Source organism: Pyrus communis, chromosome 10 (genome assembly GCF_963583255.1).
Source record: "Pyrus communis chromosome 10, drPyrComm1.1, whole genome shotgun sequence".
NCBI lineage: Eukaryota > Viridiplantae > Streptophyta > Magnoliopsida > Rosales > Rosaceae > Pyrus > Pyrus communis.
The window spans coordinates 665,901-692,585 of NC_084812.1; the positions used below are offsets into that span (position 1 = coordinate 665,901).

Sequence of the window (26,685 nt, forward strand, 5' to 3'; positions counted from 1 at the left end):
GAAGTTAATAAATGTGTGAAAATAACTTCTCCATTTTTATTTTTTTGGAAAATTATATGATAAATATTCTTTCAAAAGCTCAAAACAAGTAACACTAAATTGGATCGGTTCTACACCGTCCAACGCCTAGGCCATTTTGAAACAGTGATAACGTGTCTACTTATAATCCTACATGAATACATTCAAAGTAAGGAATCTAGAAATTTAGGGATAAACAAAGAAAGGAAAATAAATCAATTTGACTAGTCATCTTTAATTGATTTAATTCTTAATTTTCAAGTACAAAGTTATAAATTTTTAACCAAAAGTTCATATTTTGTAAGCATAAGAAACTCAAAAATAAAAATGATCTCAATTTTAATTGATAACGTAGAATTCAACAAGTTATGTCGATATGTGAAGTTTTGAAAGAAAAAGGAAGAGGATTACTTATAACCCATCACACCACCAAAAGATTTTCAAACCAACCCAAAAAAATGCCAAACAACAAAAGTACACTACGCTTCCAAAAGTTCCACGACACAACACGTCTATTGTTTGACCTATCAACAACCGAATGACATCCCAATCGGGCCATTGGCAGTCCCCATATTACTCAGTCAGTCCCGTAACCAAAAAAAATTATGATATTCACATTTTATTCTTTAAACACTTTTGTTATTTTTTGGATATTAATTTTTTTTAATTTAATCGGTGATCCAAAACTGAAATGGACGTGTGAAAAGTAAAAATGAATGTATAAATAGCATTATCCAACCAAAATTTTAAAAGAGAAAAAAAAATCTCCGAACAATTTTTTTAAGAAACTAATTTTCGCACATCTTTATTCTGCTTATGCTTTCTCGCTTTAATCATTATCAAATTTTTTTTTTTTTTTTAAGAAAGTAAATCAAAAGAGGACGACTATGAAGATGGGCTCGTTATTGTGGCCAAGGTGCACAACAAGCCTGTCATCAACATCATTGATTTTTAAGAAAATTTCTAATATTTTATTTTAAATTTATTCGATATTATCTACATTAAGAATGAGATAAACCTTATAATGAGATAGTCATAATAATTTGATAATTTCTGCACATTCGTTATACTCCCACATTGTCCTTTTTCCCGCACCTTCGTTATTCTCTCTCATCATCATTTTTCCTCACATTTCGTTACAATCTATCACATTTCGATCCTGTCTTTGTCACCGTTGTCATTTTTTAAAAGAGGAAATAAAATCTCCAAACAATTTTCAAAATAGCAATTCTTGATATTTATATGTAAATCGAGGTGTATAAATAAACAAAGATATTCATGGTGATAACAAGAATGTACAAAACTCGTTTATCTTGTATATTGAAAATTTTAACAAAATTAAAAGTTCGTGTGAAACCGTTTTTAATTATTAAGGCTCTCTAAAACAAAATAGGAAACTTTAACGAAAAGCTTCCAGTACTGTTTACTTTAACGAAAAATTACATTTTTATACTAAAAAAATCAATACTAGTACTATTCACTTTACACTAAAACTCAAAAATTTCAAATTATTTTCATTAATTTTTCTAATAAAATAAATAATAACCTTTTCAGATTTGGAATGCAAAACAAATTGGGAAATCAGACCCAAAAAAACAAAAACAAAACAAACAAAAAAAATGGAAAACACATAAAATGCAATGCTTCGAGTTTTAAACACATTGGCCATTGCTTCACTCTTTTGGGCTCTTTGCAGACCTCAAAACCTTCTCCTCGCCCTCTCTCTCTGGAACACACTTTCTCTCTCCAAAGCTCCCTCCTTTCCGATGGAAGACGACGACGAATTCGGAGATCTCTACACCGACGTTCTTCGACCCTTTGAATCGTCCGAACCATCGTCATCATCTGCGCCGCAGCGCCACCAATACTCCGCCGCACCCCAATCTCTCCACCGTCCGATCGATCTCAACGTCCTCGACGAAGATGACAAGATCCTTTTTGCAGCTCCGCACTCTAATCCTTCTGTTTCTCACCCGTCCAATTCCCAAACCCTAGCTCCCGCCGCCTCTGTTCCAACCAATTCCGCTAGAGATGCTGCTCCAGTAGGTGCGTCTAGGGTTTTGGAGGCTAAAGATGTCGAATTGCCGAAAGTCAATTCCGTGGATTTGAATATTGGTGGTAAAGATTTGGATTTGATGGACAAGGATGTGAATTTCGACATCGAGGAGGCTAACAATGGAGCTGATGCTATGGGTTTGGGTCCGGTGATTCCCGGGCTTTCGGATACCTTTCCGGTGAATGATTCCGCAGCGAATTTCGGAAACCCGGAAGTTACAAGAAGAGATGGTGAGAGAAGCGAAGATAACTGGGACAGCGACGATAGCGAGGACGATTTGCAGATAGTATTGAATGATAACAACCACGGGCCTATGGATATGGAGAGAGGCGGAATGGGCGGCGAAGATGACGATGACGATGACGGCCTCGTTATTGTGGCTGATAGTGAGCCGAACCAGCCAATGGACGACCAAGAGTGGGTGGAAGAGAGCGCACAGGCGGCGGAAGGTGAGAGGAAGGAGATGGCTGAAGCCGGGAAGACTGCTGGCGGTGTGGTTGTGCCCCCAAAAGTTGGGTATAGCAGTCATGGGTATCATCCATTTCATTCTCAGTTTAAGGTTAGTTTAGTTTTGTTAATATGTTGATTAAAGTAGGGAACTTTTTGTATTGGGGTCTTTGTAAAGTCCCCTTCTTATGATGAGAGATTAGAATTGTAACTTATGCTTTGTAATGATCTGTACAATGTGAATGTATAGTTGATTTATCAGTGAAGTGAAAATTTATAATTTGAATATGTTTTCAGAATTCTGGTATTTACCCCGGTAGACGATGCTTGAAAATTTGAGGAAGTCCTGCGGTTGAGAGTAACTACTCAAAACAGAACCAAATCTGTTCGATTTTCTCGGATTGTCTTTGTCGAAAGATTGAGTTTTAATTAGCTGGGTATTACCTTCTAGATGAATTAGCTGGGTATTATTTTCTACATAGGCTTAGCTGTGGGGGACAACTGCAGTGATACCCTCCTTTATAAATTAATTTTTCTTAGAAAAGTTGTTAAACATGTTGTTTACATATATTCTTTTCGAGAAATATTGCTCCAATAGGCAATTCATTGATGAACTCTTTTTGTCTAACAAACCTTTGCAACTCCAGTCCTCACATTTCTTCACCATTATCAATCTTTAACTGTCACGTGCGGCCACTTTAATGCTGATATGAAGAATTTAGGTTCCACGTGGTGGATTCAGTAGCGTTGTCTCGCTGAGGCACGTTAACTACAGAGTGGACTGTGGCTCATTTATTACTGAGCTTAACGATTGAGGCGTTACTTTGATAGTTAACTAGGGAGACATCATTAACGGGTTTCTGAATTTTCGTAAGAAAATTTACTCACTGTGAAATTCTTGCAATTTATGAGGTTTGTTTTATACCCCAAGAAAGCTAGACGTAGTATGCCTTATTGCTCTCAAATGTCTGGCCTTTGCAATCTTGCTTCAGTAAACGGTGCAGTTATTAAGCTATTTTGCACGTTATATATATTCTACGAACAAGTAGATAGTGAAACGTTCCCATAGACAAAAACACCTATTGCTTGAAAATCTGGACGATGCTAGCAGCCTTGTACACTGCATATTGTTCAGACCACGTTTAGTGAATAATATTTTTTTCTAGAGTTGTTCTTTGAATGCATTCTTAGTGAAGAAGAATATTCGTACTTCTTTTATTCTAGATGCCTTAAGAGTCAATTGTAGCAATCTGGAAACTGCTGGCTTTACTGCTTTAATTTGTAGAACCCCAGCATGATTGCTCCCCGTTCCTACTACTCTTTTCTTATAGACTAGCATATGCCATTTTGTGATTTTCTGTCTCATCTGCAACATAAGGAATAGTTTGCATGTTAGTAGTTTGTGAACGGTTTTAATGCTCTATTTCTATACCTAAAAATGGTTTCTTCTTATGCAGTATGTAAGACCTGGTGCTGTGCCAATGCCTGGACCAACTACATCTGGCCCTGGAGGAGTCCCAGGTCAAGTTCGTCCACTTGTAAACATGGGTCCTGGAGCTGGTCGAGGTAGAGGTGACTGGAGACCAACAGGAATGAAAAATGGCACTCCACTGCAGAAGAACTCTCATCCAGGCTTTGGCACGCCTGGCTGGAGCAACAATATGGGTGGTCGCGGTTTCGGTGGTGGACTGGAGTTCACACTTCCTTCACACAAGTAATCTTTTTCCTTTTTAAGTTATCAATATACATGGTGAACTGGCGTTGTTTTTTTACTTCTACGATAGTGCCATACTGTTGTGTTTCTTCATTATTAATGAGTTGCTAGGCAATGCAGTTTGCGTATGCTCTATAGCACTGACGTCAGGGTTCTATTAATTTAAGTGTAATCATTTGGTAACAGCCAAGTTGGTTTGTTCTCTATTGTTTTCTGAATCTGCTTATGTATTCCAGGACCATATTTGATATTGACATTGATGGTTTTGAGGAAAAACCTTGGAAGTATCCTGGTGTTGATACATCGGACTTTTTCAATTTTGGCTTAAATGAAGATAGCTGGAGAGATTATTGCAAACAGCTGGTAAGAATAAACCTTAAAGCTTTTTGTCTATTGTATGTTTGGTAAGGCTATAAGTGTACCTATGTTTTAAATTCGCAGGAACAGCTTCGCTTGGAGTCCACCATGCAAAGTAAGATTCGTGTTTATGAAAGTGGACGAGCAGAACAGGTAATGAAGTGATTCTGTACCTTTAGAAAGTTTATTGGCTTTTTCAGTTTTTAATATTTATTCTTGTCAACCATGTATTGGTAAGAAGTGAAAGTTTATGTTTGCCTTTTACTTTCTTCATCACAGGAGTATGATCCAGATCTGCCCCCAGAGCTTGCAGCAGCAACTGGTATTCATGATTTTCCTGCTGAAAATGCAAATCCTGGGAAGTCGGATGTTGTCCAAAGTGATTTAGCAAAAGGATCTGCTCGTCTGCGTCCTCCTATAGTACGTAATAACTGTATTTTTTATTATACCTATAAATGATGTCTTGCCTTTTATTTCTTGTTTTACATCCTCTTGATCTGTGCCTCTTTTACAATTTCCATAATAATGCTAGCTCTTGTTGACCTGACAAAAGGATATGTTAGTTTCCAAACTCATTGGCTAAATAAATTGCAATAAAAGAAAAGTTGGTTTCCCAGTTCAGTGATTAATTTAATTTCTTGCCAGCCAACTGGAAGAGCAATTCAGGTGGAAGGTGGTTTTGGTGAGCGTCTCCCCTCGATTGATACCCGACCACCTCGAGTTCGTGATTCAGATGCAATCATTGAGGTACTAATCAAAGCCATCCTTTGCCGTGCTGATCCTATTGTTGGGTGTTCTTATCTTGTTTTTGGATATGCAATATAAGTTAACTTCTTGCTATTCTGTAAACAGATTGTCTTGCAGGACTCTTTAGACGATGATTCCTCTGCAGGAAATGGTATCCCAGACGGAGCTGAAAATGATCGCCCAAGAGAGGGTTTTGGTAGAGGTGAAGGAGACCTCGCACAGGTTGAGAGCGAGTATTTTGATGGTTTGCCCCAGGCTAATAACGATCAAAAGGTTGGAAGAAAAATGCCCTTCCATGATAACATACCAGAAGAAGGAAACTTACCCTCCCCTCCTGAAGTGGCAGTCCCATATACTGGTTCTGGGGGTGAGACTCCTAGTCATCAGGAAAGGTAATAAGATATTTTTTTGGTTTGTCATGTTGAACATTAGCACCCGTATAGAATTCTGCGATAGGATTATTTTTGAGAATAAGATGACCTTGCAACATACTGAATTACTGAGTATTCTGGACCAGAGAATACCAATTCTGCCACCAACTATAAGAGCACCTATCACCTTTTATTATGGTCACAAAATTAAAGTATTTATAATCAATAGGACGTTCTCTCCATTTGTAGTCAAATCTGGGACCCAAATAACAATATATTCTTGGAAATACATGGATGCACTACTTCATATTATAAGATTTTATGGGCTTGAGAGCCATACAAAATTGATTTATAACAGCTTTCGAGTCCAACTCCATGAATGGCTTTTAACTCTGTCCTTATGGATACAGGAAAACACAACGAAGAGCACGTGACAGATCTCCTCATGTGACTCCTAGTCGAAATACAAGGGATAAGAAATTCCTTGAAAATCAGAAGGAAGAATCGATTGAAAGCATGGATGGTAAACGTAGTCCAGGGATATCATCACCCGTCACAAATAGGGCTGCACAGGAGTCAAGTGCTGAGTATAGAGATAGTGAACAAGATGAGCCTGTTCTGGCTGATGGAAGCTCTGAAATGGGAAAGAGGGAAACGTCTATGGTTGCTGAAAATGATGCCCTGCAAGATGGGGCTCCAAAGCATAAACAGTTAGTTTCAAGAGTTGAACAGTCTGCTGACGAAGAACTTGATGATGGTGAGGACTCGAAAGCTGCAAGAAGTAGTGACAACAGCAAAGCAAGATCAGGAAGCAGCAGGGATTATCCGAAGTGGAGGGATGGGGTTGAAGAGGAAGTCATTCAAGGACGTTCAACACATATGGGGGGCATCAAGAGGCACCTTAATGAAAATGAAAAGGGGTTCCAGAGGAAAAACCATGATGGTAGACAGGAACCAGATAGAAGTCACATGGTGGTTAAAGGGAGGGAGGGCTCTTATCCTTATAGGGACTGGGATCCTAGCTCTGCACATCAGTTGCAATTGAAAAATGATGGCCTTCATAGGCGAAAGGAGAGGGACAATCTTGATGGACCATGGCAACGGAGAGAAAATGATCCTTATAGCAAAAGGATCAGGCCTGAAGAAACAAGGAAGAGAGAACGTAGTGATGAAATGGGATCTAGGCACAGGAGTAAGGTTCGAGAAAGTGACAGGAGCGACAAAGACGAACATCTGCAGTCAAGAAAACAGGTGGACAATGGTAGCTATAGGGTTTATCATGATAAGGATGTCGGTTCACGACCCAGGGAAAGGGAAGGTAGTTTGAAGGCGAGGTATGAACATGTGGAAGATTACCATGGCAAGAGAAGGAAAGATGAGGAATATATGAAGAGAGACCATATAGATAAAGAAGATTTTTTGCATGGCCACAGAGACAATAGCACTCGCCGAAAGCGTGAAAGGGATGAAATTCTGGATCAGCGTAAGAGAGATGAGCAACAAAGAGTTAGAGAAAATCTTGATGATCTGCACCCTGTTAGGCACAAAGATGATGGCTGGTCGCAGAGGGAGAGAGGTGACAGGCAAAGAGAGAAGGAGGAGTGGCATAGGGTCAAACAATCCCATGAGGAAAATATACCCAAGCGTGAACGAGATGAAGGACGAGTTGCTATAAGGGGTGGGCGTGGTGCAGAAGACAAAGCATGGGTAGGCCATACTAGGGCAAAGGATGAGAACAAAGGCTCTGATAAGGAGCACCAATATAAAGAGACTGCACGGCATAGCGAACCATCTAAAAGGAGAGATAGGGTTGAGGAAGAAAGCTCACATCGTAGGGGACGTGAAGATGTTCATGGACGTGGAAATCAAATAAATAATGATGAGAAAAGATCTGGAAAGGAGAGATCAAGTACTCATAATGAGCGTGCTGACAACCAAAAGGTCCATGACAGAAAACATAAAGAAAATTCAAGGAAGACTAAAGAATCTGAGATTGCTAATAACAGCACCACTTCCAAGAGACATCAAGAAGATCAAAGTGGTTATAATAAGGAGATGGTATGTTCTTGACATCAGTTCTCTTGGTCTTGTTTTTCCCTTTTAATTCTTGTATTGTTTATCTTCCCTTGAAAAATAATGTATATAGGGTGCAATGCAAGCTTGATTTTGGAGTTTTTGTCAAATTCCATTTCTTTTTCTTTGTTATACCAATAAAATTAAATAGATTTTTGATTATGAGCATCTGTAAACTCGACTTTCACTGGTTTGGTTCCGTTCTCTTTCATGTTTCTGGATTGTGGATTCATCTTTCCATTTCCTCTTTTCCTTGCAAGAGCTAAAATCAGAAGATTGTGTTCATATCTTCTCCTATTAGTGGCAGCCTCTGTGGGCTGTATTTTCACACGAATAATGGGTATTGGCACGGTCAGGAATGATCGCATATTCAATGATTTGGTACACTTTGCTGAGACCAGTAGTAATGTTTTATCTGTATTTGGGTTAGCCCCATGCTTTGAAGTTTGTGCTTCAATCAGTGTAGGGTTGCAGTCATATGGAGGAATATGGCTTACACGTATCATGCGGCATTCTGCAGTTAGATTAAAGCACTAACAAATAGAACGACATTTATAGTTATTAGTTGACAATGTATCCCTTAATCCTGGAATTTTGATGCAGAATTGTTCTTGTTATTCGTCATCACTATTTTGTCCTTTGTACTTGACCCTAGCTGATTAATGTAGAATGTTTCCTCTCTTTTGCCCCTCTAGGGCTTGAAAGGCACCCGTGTGCAAGGAACTGGTGAGGAAATCCCACCACAGCGTCACTCTTCCAAAAGGCATAAGGAAGATGTTTCCTCTGATGATGAACAAGAGGATTTGAAAAGGGGGCGCTCCAAATTGGAGCGCTGGACAAGCCATAAGGAGAGGGATTTCAGTATCAACAGTAAATCATCTTTGAAGCTCAAAGAGCTTGATAGGATCAACAACCGAGGATCCTCAGATGCCAAGAAAGTTCCAGAGGAACTCAAAGAGCTTGATAGGATCAACAACAGAGGATCCACGGATGCCAATAAAGTTCCAGAGGAATCTTCCAAGCCAGTTGAGGCTGTTGATAATCAACATTCAATGGCTGAGGAGAAAGATGCCGGTGATCAGGATAGCAAGGATGCCGACACAAAACCATTGGAGGAGCGACACCTGGACACAGTCGAGAAGTTAAAGAAAAGAAGTGAGCGTTTCAAGCGTCCGATGCCAAGTGAAAAAGAGCCAGTGGCAATCAAAAAGGTGGAGAGTGATGTGCCGCCTTCCACCAGTAGCGAAACTCAGACTCAGACTCAGACTCCTGTGGAGTCGGAGATCAAACCAGAACGGCCAGCTAGGAAAAGAAGGTGGATCAGCAACTGAATCTGAAAATACGGAACTTAAGGTTAGCTGGCTGTATCTCTTTGGGAGAGTTATGCTCGGCCTAATTATTAAATTGAAACTTCAGGGCGGTGCAATCATTCAACTTGTTTTTGCAATCGTAGAATCCCATATACCTCTGCTCTGCAGTAGTTATGTAATTTTGTAACCATGCTGCCCCAGCTTACTTATAATGTTTTCGTTTGTATATACTGGCGATTGTAACATTGAACTGGCCATTGATGGTGGCGCAGGATTGCTTTTAGCAACTATTTGTAATTTTGTTGCTCAGGTTTGATGTGTCATGCTTTGAGGGTCGTCTACCGGACCTGAAAATGCTGTTTATGGGATCTGTGAAGAAGCCGGGTGCCACTGGAAGCAATGCAAGAGTACTGGTGGAGCTTCACGGATGAAGATAAACAAGATCGAAGAACTGATGAGCGAAAAGAGAAGGATTTCCACCATCGTTGGAGATGTTAGAACTTATATCTATATATACTGGAACTTGATTAGCGTATCTTGAGTTCTTGATCGAGTTCTTATTTTTACCCTTTTTTACCTTTCTTTTTGGTTTAAAGATAAGAAAACTGGGGGTAATTTTGGAACGAGAGTTAGAAACATCGGATTACTAGAAAGTTGAATGTAACAACACAAAGATGGAATAGTACTGTTTTATTAGTTGTTCCATAAATCTCTTCATCCATTCCAACTAACATATATATTGAAGATAACGGTAAGCGGGTTGTAGCTCAAGTGAATAAAATCATTTGTCTGCACTGAGATCTTGTGAATTTAGCTACCCTCGAAACTTTATTGTGATGACATTTCAATCAACAATGGAGTGGAGGGTGGACTTTCATGTATTGCCCTTCAAATTATAGTGGCCCATTTGGCCTTGACAAATTGCTCTCAAACACTTGAACAGAGTAAAGCCACAAAATTCACCAAAGTATATTTGACCCAACTTGACAACAACAAAAAAGTAAATTCCTTTGTGCTATCCTAAATTTCTAATCTAATAAATTACGAGAGTGAAATTCAAAGTTGAGTACAAAGAAAAAACGTGTTACTTTAAAAATATGTTATTCTCACGAACGTAACTAAATCCGGATCTTAAAAATAAAAAAATTTGATCAAAAAACAACATGAAGGCATTTGTTATACATGGTGGCGTTGTACGAGAGAGGATCCTCGTCAGATTCTTTTTGTAAGGATCCCGTAGATCCTCCCTTCACATACATTCATTGTACATCGTGCGGTCAGTTTTTGTCAAGAACTGTTTATATTCAATTTTAAATAAAAAAATTTACAATGATTTATGACCGCACGATGTATAATGAACGGATATGATTGGAGAAGGATCGGACAAGTATCCTCCTGGGCATTGTACGATTTGATGGCGGGGTCCACCAAAGCATGATCCCACGTTCAGAATCGAAATTGGAAAGCTTGAGGACGATGAATGATAATGATTAATACCAGACGCGCCCAACATGGACTAGCAATCGACGAACTCAAACAGTAGCATCTGCACGGCGGTCAGCACCCTCATCAGACAATATTTTACTCCGCGTAACACACAGAGTAAAAGTATATGACACTCCAAAACACCGTTGAATTTTTTATGCTGCAATTTACATAGCATGCGCTTTTTTTTTTTTTTTTTTTTACGTACATATTTTTTTTTTTTTTTGTATGGTAAAAATGGGTGGGTGGAGTCACTCAGATATACAAGCTGAGAGATATCACTGATAGGCGCATTGAGATTTTGTACCACTCTCTCTGTAAACAATGGAGAAAAAACCCACTTGGGTTCTTACACTGGTGACGCAGGTGAGTCTATGCTTTTGTCTCTACCTTGCTTTTCAGCTGGGTCAGCCTCGGAGCTCTGTCCGCCATTGCAGAAGTGAGAGGAGGCCGCTGGATCTTTACTTCATCAGCGTCGGAGGAGGATTCCGGCCTCCCACCCGACAGACCCATCTTCTCAAACAGGTGACTTTCTTACTTTGCCTATTGGAATTTCAACGCTCGTTGTTGGGAGATACGCATAAATCGAACTTTTTACGAGTCGCAAATAAAAATCAAAACTTTTTCGATAAAGGATCACTAAAACGTGTTTTATTGATGCCCTTTTAGTGGAAAATTTGTCATTTTTTATTAAAAAATTATAAAAAGTTCTATCTGCGTGTATTATAATTCGATTTCATTGATCACTACTTTTGGACTATATTTTTATGAAGCAAGAATCTTTTTCTAATTGTTAGAAAATATGAGGATATTTGGAAGGAAATCAAACTTCCTAGCTCAATAACTTGGTGCAAAACCGAACTCAGTGGTGTTCTATAATTCATACAACTAACCCCACACAGTGAGATAACGCTTTATTGTTGTTGTTGAATAGTTTGGTTAAGTGTTGATGTATGTGATTCAAAACTGTGTTTGTTCAGCAACCAAAAGTAGAAGAATGTTTAATCTGTTTCTGTGGGAGTAGATACTATGTTATTGTTTGCTGAGGAATCTTGTTTTCACCTTTCTCTTTGGTCTAATGCCACTATCCATCTGTCAAATGCTAGAAGCACATCTACTTGTTCATGTACAGGCAGTGGCTTACCGGTTCTAATTTTTCGTTTGCTATGTGCCGATGGGGTCCACGATTTAAGGCTTTCGGTAGAAATAAGTTGTCGGGTTTGGTTCTTAGTATTAACCTTTGGTTTTGTGTTTCTTTAAGCGAAAAGAATAGGGGATCGATGATGAAAAGAATTTAAGGCTTTCTTTAGAAATGAGTTGTCGGGTTTGATTCTTAGTATTAACCTTTGGTTTTGTGTTTCTTTGGTTTTGGTTTTGGTTTTGTGTTTAATTGTGGTTCTTCCTGTTGGTGAAGATGGAGAAGGTGGCAAACAAGTACAAGGCAGAGTTTGTGGTGGACGTTAGCGATCTTGGGGAAGATGATCCGCTCATGCAAAATGTAAGGTTGTTTTTCTCTTCACATGATTTCTGTTCTGCAAAGCCTTTTTTGGAATTATAGAAGTTTGAAACTGTTAACGTGAATGAAAGATCTCGTAGGAAACTGTTACACGAATGGATAAAGTTGATAGATTGACATTGTGTAGCGATGGATAAAATGGGTAAGAATTTGTTCCTTTCTTCGGCTTTAACTGTTGGTAACAATGCTGGATATATTCGCTTTACAGGGCACCCTCCATTTCTCGACACTGAAAGTTCCCTGGTATGCTGTCCTCCAGGCAATAATTTACGTAATTTTGCTATTACTACATCTCAGATTCAGCTGTGCTGTTGGCACCATTGTTTTCGGTTTTCTGGTTAAATTGCACTTGCAGGTACACAACCAGAGTTTCGGAAGGAAAAGGAGGAGGTTACTTCCAAAAGAAGATTAAGTTACCTTACGAGAAAACCTTGGTTGTCATTGTCGTGGATACTGGATTATTTCAGGTATGTTCTAATTTGTTTTTCGATTTGATCTCTGCGATCATGTTTCACTTTTAGCTTTCGATGTTGTTTGCCTGCCTAATAACTCGCTGTCCTTTGATTTTGAATTTTTTTAACGCGAAGAATTTGACCACGGGATCATTAAGCGAAGTTGGAAACGATCAGTTACGTTGGCTGAGAAGGACACTAGAGTCAACCAGTAGTAACTGGTAAACTTAATTAGTTGTATGGCCCTGCTATTTGTGATTAACTTCTTCTGTTCTTTAGTTTCTGTTTCTTATGTGCTAGCGATATTTTAGAAACACAACGAAGCTTGAAGAAATTGTGAATGTTCATGAGTTGTATCGTTTATGTTTAGAAGTTACTGCTACACTGGCAATGTAGCTCTAAAATTTTAATTTTCCATAACTAATCTTCCAATTGCTAACTCAGTGTATTTCCATATAGGCGCGTAGTTGTTGGATTCCATTCACTGGCTATTTGTGAAGATGGTGAGGAGAGAATGGAAGCAACGCAAGTTTTCGAGTCTCTACAAAGTACTTTCACGAAATTTGAAGTGGTAGGAACTTAGAGTTCTATGTATTCACTGATACCTTGTTTCCGCACCAGTTCCAAGTAAATGCAAAATCCGTCTCCTAAGTCCTCACCCGTTCATGTCTTGTATTCTCCAGAACGCATACTTAAGCGGGCAGGGTTGCGTTAGCAGCCCCCGATTAAGTAATCTGAGCTACATCAGGAACCCGGGCAAAATGGCAGCGGGTGCTTATCTTGCTTCCGTAAATGAAACATCAGCATCTAGAAGGTGAGTCTCTTGGTTGATGCACAATGTGCCCCCATACACGCAACCCTTTATTGACTCCTTTTGCCCGGTTGCGCAGAAAATTGGAAGACGGGTTTTTTCTTCATAGAGTCGGCTCATTAGAGATTGTGAGCATTCATCTCTTCTGCTGTTAATTAATCCTTGGCAATTTGTCCATCGAGTTTGACATATTCATTCTTCCGTTGTTTCGGGTTGCAGGAAACCTGCTTTGTTACATCAGCTGGAGAAGTTGTGCATAGATCTGTACTCCATCAGAGAGGAAAGGAGATCATGTAAATTGTAACATTCTTTTGTCAAAGACTTCATATTTCTTTTGACAATTGGATTGCATCACTCAGTGTTGCTTTCCTTCCTTTCAATGCTTCATGTAAAACCAAAAGGCAAAATATTGAGTTCCACCAGGAGAAGGGCAAGTTTTGGCAATGTGCTTTGAATCATTGTTTTAAAAATCGCCGTCTAGCGCCGTCTAGGTGTTGGATGGTTGGTCTTGTCCTGAAGGTGTTGGATGGTTGGTCTTGTCCTGATTAATGCTTAGGTATTTGAAAATTAAGAAATGACGCCTAGACCTGTTGAGGTGCCTACCTAGACCACCTAGGCACCCACCTAGATTGCAACTCACTTAGATAGAAAATAGATAACTTTCATTTTGCATTTTATTTTTTTCAATAAACTATAAGGGACTTGTTGAATATTTAAATGAACACAGATTATATGCTTGTTTCCCATATCTTCATTATGTTCCAATACTTCATAATATATGTGTCATTCTTTTTTGTAGTTTATGATGAAATATATATATTTTAAGTATAAACAGACGCTTATGTACATGAAATATAATAGATTTACTTAAATCCGCCTAGACGCTTGTCTAGTCCCCGCTTAGACGCTAGGTCTCAACTCGCTGTCCGACTAGTGCCTAACGTTTTTTAGAACCTTGCTTTAAACTTAGTATCTTATTTCGATTCGCCTCTCGTCTTTTAATTTGGTTATGAGCCCAAGTCTTTTAATTTTGCATTCACCATCAGATTTGTCAAATAATCCGTCCAAATCGAGCTTTATTTTTCATCTATTCAAGTGTGGCCAGACGCTCAAAAGAAAATATTATCAACTTGAAGGTAGGAAGCAAATTGATACCTTAAAAGCACTAGAAAAGATTATCAAATTGACGGTAGGGAGTAAAGATTTTTCAGATTGAAACTTGGGTGGTACGTCGAATGTCATTATATAATTGGAAAGAAGAATTTTTTTAGCATCTCTCCAATGTATAATAACATGTGACCTACAATCTTGTGTATCTGTCACATTGAAAATTTTATCCAAAAAGAAATTTAGAGAGGAAAAAAATTGCCAATTTTAAAAGGGCATAAAAGACTTTTCAACAAATCTAACCAAAGGAAAACACAGGCGCCGAGAATAGACCTCTCTTTGCTTCATGAGCAACTCACGGTATGCGACCTTCGAACCACGAGCAACAACCACGGCCGCGAACTCCGCCAGCAACGCCGGCACCGACTCAGCTACCGCCGGTTAGACATCCGTTCTTTTCTGGTGCTAGTAAATCTGCTGCCTCTTTATTTCTCCAATTTTTCATGGTCTTTCTTTTATTTGCTTTTCTGCTTTTTCCCCTTGATCTTTGAACCCAATTTCTTATCTGTTTAACTTAACAAAATTTTGTGAATTTATGAAATTTATTTGTTCACTTAACTATTTATTGATTTGAATTTATGAAATTCTATGACTTTTATGTAATTTTGCTTTGAATTGTGTATGATTCAGTGAGAACTTTTGATGTGTTTGTGATAAACAACAACCAGGCCTTATCTCACTAATTGGGGTCGGCTGTATAAATACTAGAACGCCACTGCGCTCGATTTTGGGTCAAGTCTTCCGTTAGCTCCAAATACTCCATACTTTTGATATGTTTGTGATAATGCATAATATTCTGAATAACGCTTGTGTTTTTTCATGCTAGAGTTGCTAATCGTATGCGTAATGCACTTTGTTCTTGATAGTTCCGCGTATTATTCAGATGCTATCGAAACTATGGGGATGAATACTAATTTGTTATGAATAAATGGTTATTTTCGTATCATTTGATATGAATAGGAAGAAAAATAAGCTTACTTGTTGTCAATTTTCGCTTTGTGACAGACGAAATCAAATCATCCATGAAACTTATGCTATAGGTTACTTGATCCTTTTTTCTTTTTTTCGTTAACATCCAACGCAAAAGAAAACACCTTGATCTCAGAAAGTAATCATGTTTGCTTTTGTTTTATGAGCTGATTGGAGTCTCATTTTTTTTTTTTTTTTCAAACTTTTTGTAACAGGAATTTTTGTATGACAGTTACCTGTTACGTCCTGCATCGTCTACTAGTTGGGACTTGGTTTGGATGACAGGATTTTGAACATCGACCGAAGATAATACACACTTCAGAAGGCCTCTTCGTAGTCCCAAATTAATTGTAGTTTTTCTGTTTGATAGACCCCATTGATGTCTCTCAGAAAGCCGCCGCTTCCCCGTCTCCTTCTCAACAATGTCTCTTGCATGAGGAATGCACAACAAATCTTGAGACACGTAAATGCCTCAGTTCACGATGGTGGAGCACTTGTGCTGATGGGCACTAATGGCTCGGGCAAGTCTACCTTCCTACGCATGTTAGCAGGATTTTCTCGTCCTTCTGCTGGTCAGGTCCTGTGGAATGGACACGACATCACAGATTCGGGAGTTTTCCACCAGTACAAGCTTCAACTTAACTGGCTCTCCCTTAAAGATGCGGTGAAAGAGAAGTTCACAGTTCTCGACAACGTTCAGTGGTTTGAAGTTCTCGAAGGCAAGGAAGGGAATTCACTGCCGGCTTTGGAGCTGATGGGGCTCGGGAGACTGGCAAAGGACAAAGCGAGAATGCTGTCAATGGGGCAGCGGAAAAGGCTGCAGCTCGCAAGGCTTCTGGCAATCGATAGGCCAATTTGGTTGCTTGATGAGCCTTCGGTTGCGTTGGACACTGAAGGGACAAAGCTGCTCGAGTATATCATCGCAGAGCATAGGAAGAAAGGTGGCATTGTGATTGTGGCAACACATCTGCCTATTGACATTGAAGATGCAACGTATTTGAGGCTGCCTCCGAGGTTCCCGAGGAGGATGACTCTCGTAGATATGCTCGATCGTTCGGATTTTTGAATTTATACCTATTTCTTTGTCATTGAAAAATGCAAGTATGCAACTATTTTACATGTTTGTTATTCATGCTGTGAACGTTTGATTTGCTTATCAATTTTTTGATGGCTGCTATTGTCTTCAATCTAGCCAAATTGCATAAGCATACGATATTAACGGAAAATTGTGACAAAAATTGGAGAGATTTTTCAAGTGCTGGGTATTTAAGCGGTACTTTATATTATTATACAAGTGAAGGAAATTATAAATTTTTTTATGTCTATTCACTTATATTATGACAGTTGGAGTATCCCAAGTTGAATATCGGGCACCTAAAAAATTTCTCTAGAAATTTAGGATATTTACATGAATTAAAGTTTAGGGAGATTCAATGCAAATTGATAAGTCCAAAGACAAAGGAAACTGAAAAAGATTATCTCTGAATCCCTGTGTTAGGAGCTTGAAAAATCTCGAAATTATGACCGTTCAAAAGAAAGAAAGAATCTAAGCCGTTCAAAATTTTCGAGTTTTGTGAGGTGGACTAGTCTGCTGGGCCAATATTCAGAAATGCAATGTCCAAGGAGTGTGGTCATTCACATTCCCATAATGCCCCCATCTTTTCAAGATATAACCATCGGGTCCTATACTGCCCCACGATACGAGATTGACCAAAATACCCTCACTCGGTTCGGAGCAAGTATAAAAGAGGGGCTTAGGCCGCAGCGTCTAGGGTTTAAAGGCTCATTAGTTTAAGAATGAGGCTCTGCTCTCAGAGAGGCCGTTCCGGGTGTCCCTGAGGGTGGTTGCCGCCCTCTCTGAATGACGGTGGAGCCGATGATTTCACGACACCCGACCTTATGCTACTCGCACCCAAACAACCCTCTCTACTCCTCCTTCCTCTTCTTCTTCGTATTCATTATCAACATCATCATCATCAAATTTTCTGCTTCTGTTTCTGTCTCTCTGTATCTCTCTCTCTCTCTCTCTCTCTCGGAACGAGGCGGTGATGATACTTTTAGCGACTGTAAAACCAGGCGGCGGGAATGCGGAACCGGTTTCCTTGGCGGGGCGACCCGGTTGCTTTGTTTGGCGGTGGAAATGACTATACTTGTCCTTCCATCCGCCGGCAGGTGCCGTATTCGCAGCCATGGAACGCTGCGTTTCCTTCCCTCCTTTGTCTGAACAAAGGCGAATCTGAGCCTCGTCCTCTCCCTTTCTTAAATTTCTTTTGTTTCTATTTTCTTTTTTTTTTTTTTTTTTTGCTGAATTTCCATATTTTCTTTGAATAATTATAAAAATATTTCTTCCCGTGTTTTAAAAAAATTAAAAACATTACAACAACAAAGCTTTTTAGCTCGATTTTGACCGAATCTCATAGAAAGTAGTGTTAATCTCTTGCTTTAAAAATTAGAGAAAAAAAAAACGATCATCGAACTTCTAAAGGATTAAAAGTTTGACATTTACTCGGTATGAAATTGTGAAGGGTATGAACGTACCTTCAAATTAAATAAGTTGATCTTAATAAGTGATAAAACTCTGATTAGTACTAAATTATGGGACATGATTGATCAAACAAATCGATCGAACCGGTTCAATAGGTTCGAATTTTAGAGATTTTTCAATCGAAATCGGTTCGAGTTGATTGATGATTAGTGGGAAAAAAATTGAATGAAAATGTAGGATGAACAAAATATAATGAAGAACCAAAACAATTAACCAGTCATCAATAAATCTGTCTAATTTTCCAATGTTTACTATACTGTATGAGATGATGTTGTGTGTATAACACTCACGTAATATTAGATTAATTCTCAGAAGCACTTAATTCGCCAGCAAAAGCACCATTACAGCAACTAGAGAAGCACACCAACTGGCCCCATTTGCAAAAGCACTTGACTTTTCATCAGAAGGTGCAGGGGCAGGTGGAGATTTGGAGCCTGAATCAGATGAACCCGAGTTGGAGCCGGGGCTGGAGCTGGAATCGTTCTTCTTCGCCACTCCGGGGAGCGGTGGGTCAACCACATTCGAGATCTGAAGAGCCGGGCTTGGGGCTTCTGCCGGAGACAATGCCTCGGGGCTGATCAGACCCGACAGTGCACCTGGTTCAACTGGCAAGATTGCATACGGGACGCTGGCCTTGGGGTCCGTATCACTGCATGGGGATCCTGCAAATTCATGTCGAAAATTGTTGTGAGCGGTTTTTGTAACTCGGTTTGTCTAGGTTACGTTAACGCATACTGAGTACGAACACCTACAAATGACTCATTAGATAGAGTATTTAGACCCTTCATATGGCGCGACACCGGTCAATAGGCCTCCATGTTATTTTCAGGTGTTCGTGTTCAGTAGGTTAAAATTCCACTGCGGAAGTAGTAGTCCACTTACTCATATATTTGCTGGCAGTTCCGGGGAAATCGGTGACAATGCCATCAACTTCGAACCCTTGAACGTATGAAGCAATCTCAGTGATGGGGTCTGAGAAATAATCGAACATGAGACTGACAAACTCGTTCCTCAGCCAGTGGGCGTACACAGTGATGTTCGCGGCCTTCATTTCCTGGACTGTTGAATAAGAAGAGTATCCAAGATAACTCTAATGATCCCAAGAAGAAGAAAATAGAGCACACACTAAAAGAAAGCTCACAAAACAAACTAATTAGCAAAGCTTTTCTTATTTAGCTCTAGGCTTTGTTTCTCCTTGGATGATTTACAATGCTTGAGAACTTAGGTATTTATAGCAAACCAAATGATTAAACTAAGATTATTTATTACCACACAAAACACATTAATTGCACCTAATAATTTTTATTCAACCATACCTAACATTGCCTAACTTTCCTTGCCTAACTTTGACATTGATTTTCAACACTCCCCCTCAATGTCAGCTTTCATTCTTTGCACTGTGCTGAGCAGACAGCGAAAATTTTCGAGCTTGCCTGTACTTAAACTTTTTGTGAACAAGTCCGCAACTTGATCATTCGTCTTGACTTGTCTCATCTCAATCTCTTCTTGTAGAACTTTTTCTCTGATAAAGTGGTAGTGCACTTCCACATGTTTAGTTCTTGCATGAAAGACTGGATTTTCCGCCAAGCGAATGGCCGATTGGTTATCACAGTACAATGGTACTGGATAATCTACTGGTTGATGTAGATCACTCATCAATTGTACCAGCCATACATTCTCTTGAGCTGCCATTGCTGCTGCTCTATACTCTGCTTCTGTGGTTGACAATGATACCGTCGGCTGTCTCTTGCTACACCAAGAGATGGTTCCAGAACCAAGCTTAAACACATACCCAGTTGTTGATCTCCTGGTGTCATGATCTCCTGCATAGTCAGCATCACAGTAACCAACTAACTTGCAGTCTTCACCTTTCTTGTACAAAAGACCATAGTCAATTGTACTCTTCACATATCTCAGTATTCGTCGAACTGCTTCCAAGTGAGGCTTCTTTGGATTTTGCATGTACCGACTCATCACACCAACTGCATAAGAAATGTCAGGTCGAGTCAAGGTTAAGTAGATCAGACTACCTACCAATTGTCGATACATCGTCGCATCTTCCAAATCTTTTCCTTCATGTGCACTCATTTTGACATTTGGCTCCATCGGCGTAGAGATCAGCTTGCATTCGAGCATTCCGAACCTCTTCAATAAATCTTTGGAATACTTCTGTTGACAGAGAAATATTCCTTCTTGTGTGCGATCAACCTCTAGACCAAGGAAGTGCTTGAGTTGGCCAAGTTCCTTCATCTGGAAACGGACTGATAAATTCTCCTTCGTCCGAAGAATTTCTGCCTCATCATCACCGGTTATGATCAAGTCATCCACATACACTAGCACGACAGCTAGCTTTCCTTCATTGGCTTTGACAAACAAGCTGGAATCTGCAGGTGTTACTGAATAACCACTTTGTGTTAGAAATTCAGCAATCTTACCATACCACGCCCTTGGTGCTTGTTTTAGACCGTAGAGTGCTTTCCTCAACTTGCACACGTACTCGGGATGAACTTTACTTTCAAAGCCCATTCGCTGCATCATGTAGATCTCCCGATCTAACTCTCCATGCAAGAAAGCATTCTTCACATCCATTTGGTATAGATTCCAATTTTTGTTAGCTGCAAGTGCAAGTAGGACTCGTACGGTTGTAAGCTTTGCTACTGGACTAAACGCTTCATCATAGTCTAGTCCGTATTGCTGAGAGAAGCCTCGAGCCACCAACCAAGCCTTGTACCTTTTAACTGAACCATCAGGACGACGTTTTATCTTGTACACCCATTTGCAGAATATGGGTTTCATATCCCTTGGCTTTGGCACCAAATCCCGAGTCTGATTTTGCTTAAGCGCAGTGATTTCTTCTTCCATAGCTCTTATCCATTCAGAACTCTGTGATGCTTCTTCAAACACCTCAGGTTCTTTTGGTGCTCCATCAGTTATGGCAGCATTGGCATATTTAGGATTTGGCTTTCGTACTCTTGTTGACCTTCTTAGTTGTGCTTGTGGAGTTGATACTTCCACTTCACTAGGTCTAACTTCTTGTGGTTGTTGGTACACACCTGTTTGCCAAGGACTCTTAGGTACTTCTTGCTCGACATCGTCTCCAGCAAGCAAATCTTCAGGCTCATCTGGACTTGATTGGATTTGGGCAGCTTGGTCTCCCAGTTTCCCTTGCAATGTATCTTCTAAATCTTTTGGGTCGGGCAACGCCTCATTTTCTGAGCACCAACAAGATGATGCTTCTGCATCCCATTCTTCCTCCAGGGCTAGAGACGCAATGACGTCCCAATCATCTTTGTAGTCAATGCGTTCTGGTGTTGTTACCGTGAGGGCTAATTCTTCTTCTTCCTCCGTAGCGAATAATGCTTCAACATCCCAGCCATCTTCACTATTCTCCTTCGAACTGGAAGTAGCAGTATTACTTTCAACAGGCTCTTTCTTCGTCCAACAATCTTTTGCCATGTGGCCATTCTTTCCACAATTGTAACACTTGCCCTCAAATCTTTTATTATTCTGGGACTGACCACGGTTGCCGTGATACTTCGGAGCTCCCCCTGGCCGAGAACTCCCTCCTCCTTGATGACCTTTTTCCTTGTCACCATTTCTTTTAGATCCACCACCAGCGTACCGCTTGAAGGTGCATTTGCTTTTGTTGGTGTAGAGCGCTTCCTCTTCACTCTTCAGTGAGACTCCTCCCATTTGCTTGGCCATAGCTTCTTGACTTGCAAGCAAATTTTCAAACTCAACAAGCGATGGTTGTGTTGGCCATCCTTGTATAGCGGCAATGAACCCTCGATATTCATGTCTCAAACCATGGATAATTATTCTCTTCATCCTGGTTTCCCCAATAGGAGCTGTTGGATCTAATTCTGAAATTTCGCGGCATATCGACTTCACCTTGTGAAAGTACTGGGCAATCGTCATGTCGCGTTGTACCATCGATAGCAGCTCATTCTCGAGAAGTTGCAATTTTGTATCGTTCCTCTTCGAAAAGAGTGTAACAAAAATGTCCCATGCTTCCTTTGGCGTTTTGGCATCCCGAATGTGCTCCAACATTTCTTCTTCAATTGTGGTCTTTAAAGCAAACATCGCTTTGCCTGCTTTAATTTTCCACTTTCGCAAGACGCCGTTAGCATCTTCCGCTGCCGGTTGTGTAACTTCACTACCACCGACAACCTCCCACAAGTCTTGACCTTGAAGGTAAGACTCTATACACGTTGCCCACGTGTTATAGTTTTGGTTGTTGAGCTTCTTGATTCCTCCAACAACTTGAAGATCACCCATCGTATCGGCAAGACTTTGACTACACCGAACAAGCTTGAGTGATTACCGTGCAGAGTAATACACTACTCTCGACACAAAGAAGCTCCCTCTCAAGGTTTGTGATAACCCCAGCAATAATCTCAAGAAACCTTTTCTGATGTGGAAGATCAGTGAAAACTGCAACCACAGAGCATACTCGGAATTTCAAGAGACTTTACAACCAATGCTCTACCAAGAACGATCCCTGACCGACTTGGCTCTGATACCAATTGTTGAATAAGAAGAGTATCCAAGATAACTCTAATGATCCCAAGAAGAAGAAAATAGAGCACACACTAAAAGAAAGCTCACAAAACAAACTAATTAGCAAAGCTTTTCTTATTTAGCTCTAGGCTTTGTTTCTCCTTGGATGATTTACAATGCTTGAGAACTTAGGTATTTATAGCAAACCAAATGATTAAACTAAGATTATTTATTACCACACAAAACACATTAATTGCACCTAATAATTTTTATTCAACCATACCTAACATTGCCTAACTTTCCTTGCCTAACTTTGACATTGATTTTCAACATGGACAACGTTGGTCGTGCCAGAAATGAAGTAATCGGTGATCTTGACGATTGAATCCTTGGTGATGGTTACTGCATCTGCGTACTTCTTGATCTCCGCCACAGATTCCTTGGTTGCATCGCTTATCTTCTCCTTGATGTTCAGCACTCGCTTGTAGTTTTTCGTGTCTTTAAACTTGGCCAGCACGGAAGTGTCATCTGACTCGATCAACACTTGCTGAGTGGATTGCTTGTCGAATGTGGCATTGCTCAAGGCAGAGGATACAGTTCCCACAACGTCTAGTCCTGCCTTTGATGCTAGGTATGCAGCATACTGAGAATATGTTCGTGTGTCATCAGTTCTCGCGCATGAACGATAAAAGTAGGAAGAGTTTGGGCATCGAAAGTAGAAAACAAATGAAATTTCTGGAAATAAATGTTACCTCAATGTTAATCAGAATTCCAGTAACTGCATTTTTCTTTGCAAACTCCAGGAATTCATTGAGGGTCACCAGTTTGCCCGCGTGCTTGTTAGCCGGGTTTCTGACTATTTTTTCCTTGGTTCCGTAGGGGCTCTGCATTTGTGCTGAAATAAATAGCCAAGTTGAAAAGCCATTAGTACACTTAAGCGGCCTGTCGCTAAATTCGTTTGGATTCTTTAGCGTATATCTAACCATTAAATTTAGTAATGTAGGACGTACTCTTAAGTTTCGTAATTTCAGAAGCTTACTATTTACTAGCAAGTAGCAATAACAAATTTTGAATTATAGAGGCTTACGTTTCAAGCTCTTAATATCGCTCCACGAGAGTTGGAAGGAGAAGACTCCGGCTTCTGCTTGAAGTTCTGGGATAGTCTCACTCTTGGTCATGAATTGGCTCAATGCGTTAGTGCCCGAGTTGAGGTCTGGAGTGTCTAAGCAGAAGGCAACACCATCGCTTGACATTTGAACCGAGCAATCGATTATGTCAGCCCCATCCTCTACTGCCTGCTTGTAAGCAAGATCTGTGCTGCCGGGATAGATTCCACTAGCTCCATTTCTAGTTATGATCAAAGGAAATCCTGCAAGTTCGAAAATTTTCTCAGGAACTTCTTAACAACCACATCACGCGATTCACAATGCAGCCTGTCATTTATATTAAGCTAGTAGAATCTAATTAATTACCTGTCTTAGGCTTGGTTCCGTTCTTGTTCTGCACAAAGCATGCTGCAGCATGAAGGCATTGGCAGGTTAACTAGGTTATAAATCAAACATTTGCTTGTAAAATTACGAATGTCTGATATGATATCTCACCGATTGCTTCTGATGCTGTAGGAGGGAAATCGGTCAGCAAACCATCAACCGAAAACTGAGAGTTATCGACAAACTGCAGGTACTCAGCTGTGGGATCAAAACTGTAGTTATAAGGGAGAATAACGTCATTGGCAAAACCGGAAGCATGCACTTCTAGCCCTTCTTTGTGAGCGTCATTCACGAGTGTCGTGGCTTTCTCCACGTAATTGTTTTTGTTTACAGGCCATATGTATTCTTTCGGGACAAGGATTCCAGCTGCAACTGACTTGATCATTCCGAGCTGCTTCACCAGTGCACTGTACTTTTGCTTGGTTGTCGGTTCTGTTTCTTCGGGGTCAAGGAACTGGAAGATGAGCTTTGTCCTCATTTTGTTCACTTTTCCACCGATGGCTTTCAAGAATCTGATCTCAGGAGATGAGATGTAAGGTATGGGTGCGAATTTGGCTGCCTTTTCGACAAATGATGCCATGCTGATCTTGTGCTCGTTGTAAAATGCATCATACTGCACGCGACACAGAGCATACAGAACACCGAAAATAATGATTCGTAACTAGTGGAGAACATAGCTCTACAAATTAATCAAATGACAGTATAGATCAAGAGAGATACTTGCACATTCAACCAAAATTTATCTGGTTTAGCTCCCAAAGCATCTTCGACAGTAGCGATTGGCAAAATACCATCGAACTGACTTGGTCGCGAATAAATGTTTTGAGTCACTGCAAAAGGAATTGAAGAACATAAAATTAAAAACAACAAAGCATGATTAGTCCTTAAACCACAAAATCTTCGTTTCAAGGACTTACGTGACACATTGTTTAACACCTGATCAGCTGTGAAATCCAACGCAAACCAGCCGCGAATATCCTTCCCGTTCACTTTGTAAGTTTTTTGGCCCTTAGGGTAGAACATAGATATAGTTGTTGTATTATCAAGCAGAATGTTCGACAGGCATATTCCGACGCTATCTTTCGTTAACTGCAGATTGCAGAAGAAGGCAGAGCCCTGCAAACTCAGAGACTTTCCCATATTATTCGCGTAGGTGCTGGCTTCCGGGAAAAGCCCTGAAAACCCGCCACGCGCTATAACAAGAGGCTGTTGACCTGCAAATGTTGAACAAAAAATAGCTTTTGTTGTTCATATCTGTTACAATCTTGTTCTGTTAACATGAATTTTGAACTTGGTTTCTTGAGATGTTGAATTCCTAAGGTCCAAATTGTAACCGAAAAATTGTTATTACCGGTTAAAGTCTGCCATTTTTTCGAGGGAGGCCCCTGAGCTTGAGGTGCTGCTTTCTGTCCTTCATTTGGTGGTTTCGCTGCTAAAGACGAGTAGATCAACAAGGAAACGAAAAGCAAACACCTGATCATGTCTTGCGACCTGTCGCCGATTTAAAAAAAAAAATGTATCGATAACATGACAGTACTTTTTCACATCCGAACTATTACGCTACAATGTTCTCATTTTTCATATAATTATCATTAATCGGACAAAAACACTATATGATTCAGATTTATTGCCAAAATCATCGATTTACATTCCAAAATGTGATCCTCCATATGGGGATTGATCGAATCATCAAACAAATGATCCATTCTAAACATAAAAAGCATCGAATGAAAAAACGAATAGAACTTACTCGTAGAGGAATCAAACACTCCCCGTCAAGCTTGTGCAAAACTATCGAGGGAATGCGGTGGAAGAGATAAAAGAAGGGGGTAGAAAAGTGAGAGGTTATGAATTAAATTTACACCCAGTTTTACCTACCAAAAATTTACCCCCAAATAGGTTTTTTGGTTTCATTTTTTACCATTTACGTTGCACACATTTCTCGCATTAATACCAGCCCAGGAATCACTATTAAAGGAGAAGCCAGTTTTTTTTTTAACTGTATTTACTATTTTTGGGGAGTGGCTGAGTTGGATCGTTGTCATTTTTGTTTCATGGGAAGCAAGGCATATGTATTCTTTCACTTTGAAGTTTCAACGATTTTTTGAAATCCCTACGTTTTTAAATTTAGACTGTTCTGGAATTCATATGGTATTAGACGCGTGAATCGAAGATGTATAGATCTTCGATTAGAAAGTGTGAGCATGATATAGAGGTTCAGGGTAAAAGAGGTAGAGGAAGACCAAGGAAGATTTTGGAAATATATTTTAAGAAAAGACGTGGAGTACTTGGAGCTTCGCAATGACGTACTAGGATTCATACAACCGATCCGACCTCAGTTAGATAAAACTTTATTGTTGTGGACGTTTCTCGAATCATTCATTTCGATATTTTTATTAATTGAATGCTAATGACATAATAATGCTCTAAGGCTTAAAGGGTTTAAGTTTAACACAAGTAATCTTCATATAACGTTTTACTTTCATAACTATCTCATCACGTGAGCCACACGTAATTAACCGGCTAATACGAAAGATAAGGTGTATTATATTACATGGCCGAACAGTAACTTTCTACTCATAACACCAAATATAACCATTAGTCAAAATCAAGTGCTTAATGGAGGGGGTTCAAATTTTTGTGTTCTTTAGAACATG

At 39.8% G+C, this 26,685-nt stretch overlaps 4 protein-coding genes across 8 annotated transcripts; 3 read left to right on the forward strand and 1 right to left on the reverse strand.

Annotated features, from left to right (window-relative positions):
* Window positions 1-1,673: 1,673 nt before the first annotated feature.
* LOC137747242 (FIP1[V]-like protein) lies at window positions 1,674-9,792 on the forward strand. 2 transcript variants are annotated; one of them, XM_068487314.1, is made up of 10 exons: window positions 1,674-2,633; window positions 3,979-4,235; window positions 4,472-4,598; window positions 4,677-4,745; window positions 4,872-5,012; window positions 5,238-5,339; window positions 5,445-5,731; window positions 6,121-7,768; window positions 8,479-9,136; window positions 9,404-9,792. In XM_068487314.1, the coding sequence occupies exons 1-9, from the start codon at window positions 1,785-1,787 to the stop codon at window positions 9,112-9,114; spliced, it is 4,116 nt and encodes a 1,371-aa protein (XP_068343415.1). In that variant the 5' UTR covers window positions 1,674-1,784; the 3' UTR covers window positions 9,115-9,136; window positions 9,404-9,792. The 2 variants fall into 2 exon arrangements, with proteins under 2 accessions (XP_068343415.1, XP_068343414.1); XM_068487313.1 differs by having other exon boundaries at window positions 8,479-9,792.
* A 1,009-nt stretch (window positions 9,793-10,801) lies between these two features.
* LOC137748248 (uncharacterized) lies at window positions 10,802-13,757 on the forward strand. Its single transcript, XM_068488368.1, has 9 exons — window positions 10,802-11,103; window positions 11,993-12,076; window positions 12,303-12,337; window positions 12,450-12,561; window positions 12,682-12,767; window positions 13,006-13,117; window positions 13,230-13,360; window positions 13,437-13,485; window positions 13,577-13,757. Exons 1-9 carry the CDS (start codon window positions 10,903-10,905, stop codon window positions 13,652-13,654), a joined length of 888 nt encoding a protein of 295 aa, XP_068344469.1. The 5' UTR covers window positions 10,802-10,902; the 3' UTR covers window positions 13,655-13,757.
* A 1,025-nt stretch (window positions 13,758-14,782) lies between these two features.
* LOC137748731 (ABC transporter I family member 1) lies at window positions 14,783-16,670 on the forward strand. 4 transcript variants are annotated; one of them, XM_068488906.1, is made up of 2 exons: window positions 14,783-14,904; window positions 15,709-16,670. In XM_068488906.1, the coding sequence occupies exon 2, from the start codon at window positions 15,873-15,875 to the stop codon at window positions 16,557-16,559; it is 687 nt and encodes a 228-aa protein (XP_068345007.1). In that variant the 5' UTR covers window positions 14,783-14,904; window positions 15,709-15,872; the 3' UTR covers window positions 16,560-16,670. The 4 variants fall into 4 exon arrangements, with proteins under 4 accessions (XP_068345007.1, XP_068345010.1, XP_068345008.1 ...); XM_068488909.1 differs by having other exon boundaries at window positions 14,785-14,904; window positions 15,726-16,670; XM_068488907.1 differs by having other exon boundaries at window positions 14,799-14,926.
* Window positions 16,671-18,208: 1,538 nt separating this feature from the next.
* Window positions 18,209-25,917, reverse strand: LOC137748962 (glycerophosphodiester phosphodiesterase GDPDL7-like). The gene is made up of 11 exons (XM_068489148.1): window positions 25,779-25,917; window positions 25,380-25,519; window positions 24,946-25,242; window positions 24,749-24,858; window positions 24,140-24,641; window positions 24,011-24,052; window positions 23,626-23,907; window positions 23,291-23,433; window positions 22,870-23,181; window positions 18,921-19,092; window positions 18,209-18,700 (listed from the first exon to the last, which is right to left on the reverse strand). The coding sequence occupies exons 2-11, from the start codon at window positions 25,507-25,509 to the stop codon at window positions 18,357-18,359; spliced, it is 2,334 nt and encodes a 777-aa protein (XP_068345249.1). The 5' UTR covers window positions 25,510-25,519; window positions 25,779-25,917; the 3' UTR covers window positions 18,209-18,356.
* Between the last annotated feature and the right edge of the window lie 768 nt (window positions 25,918-26,685).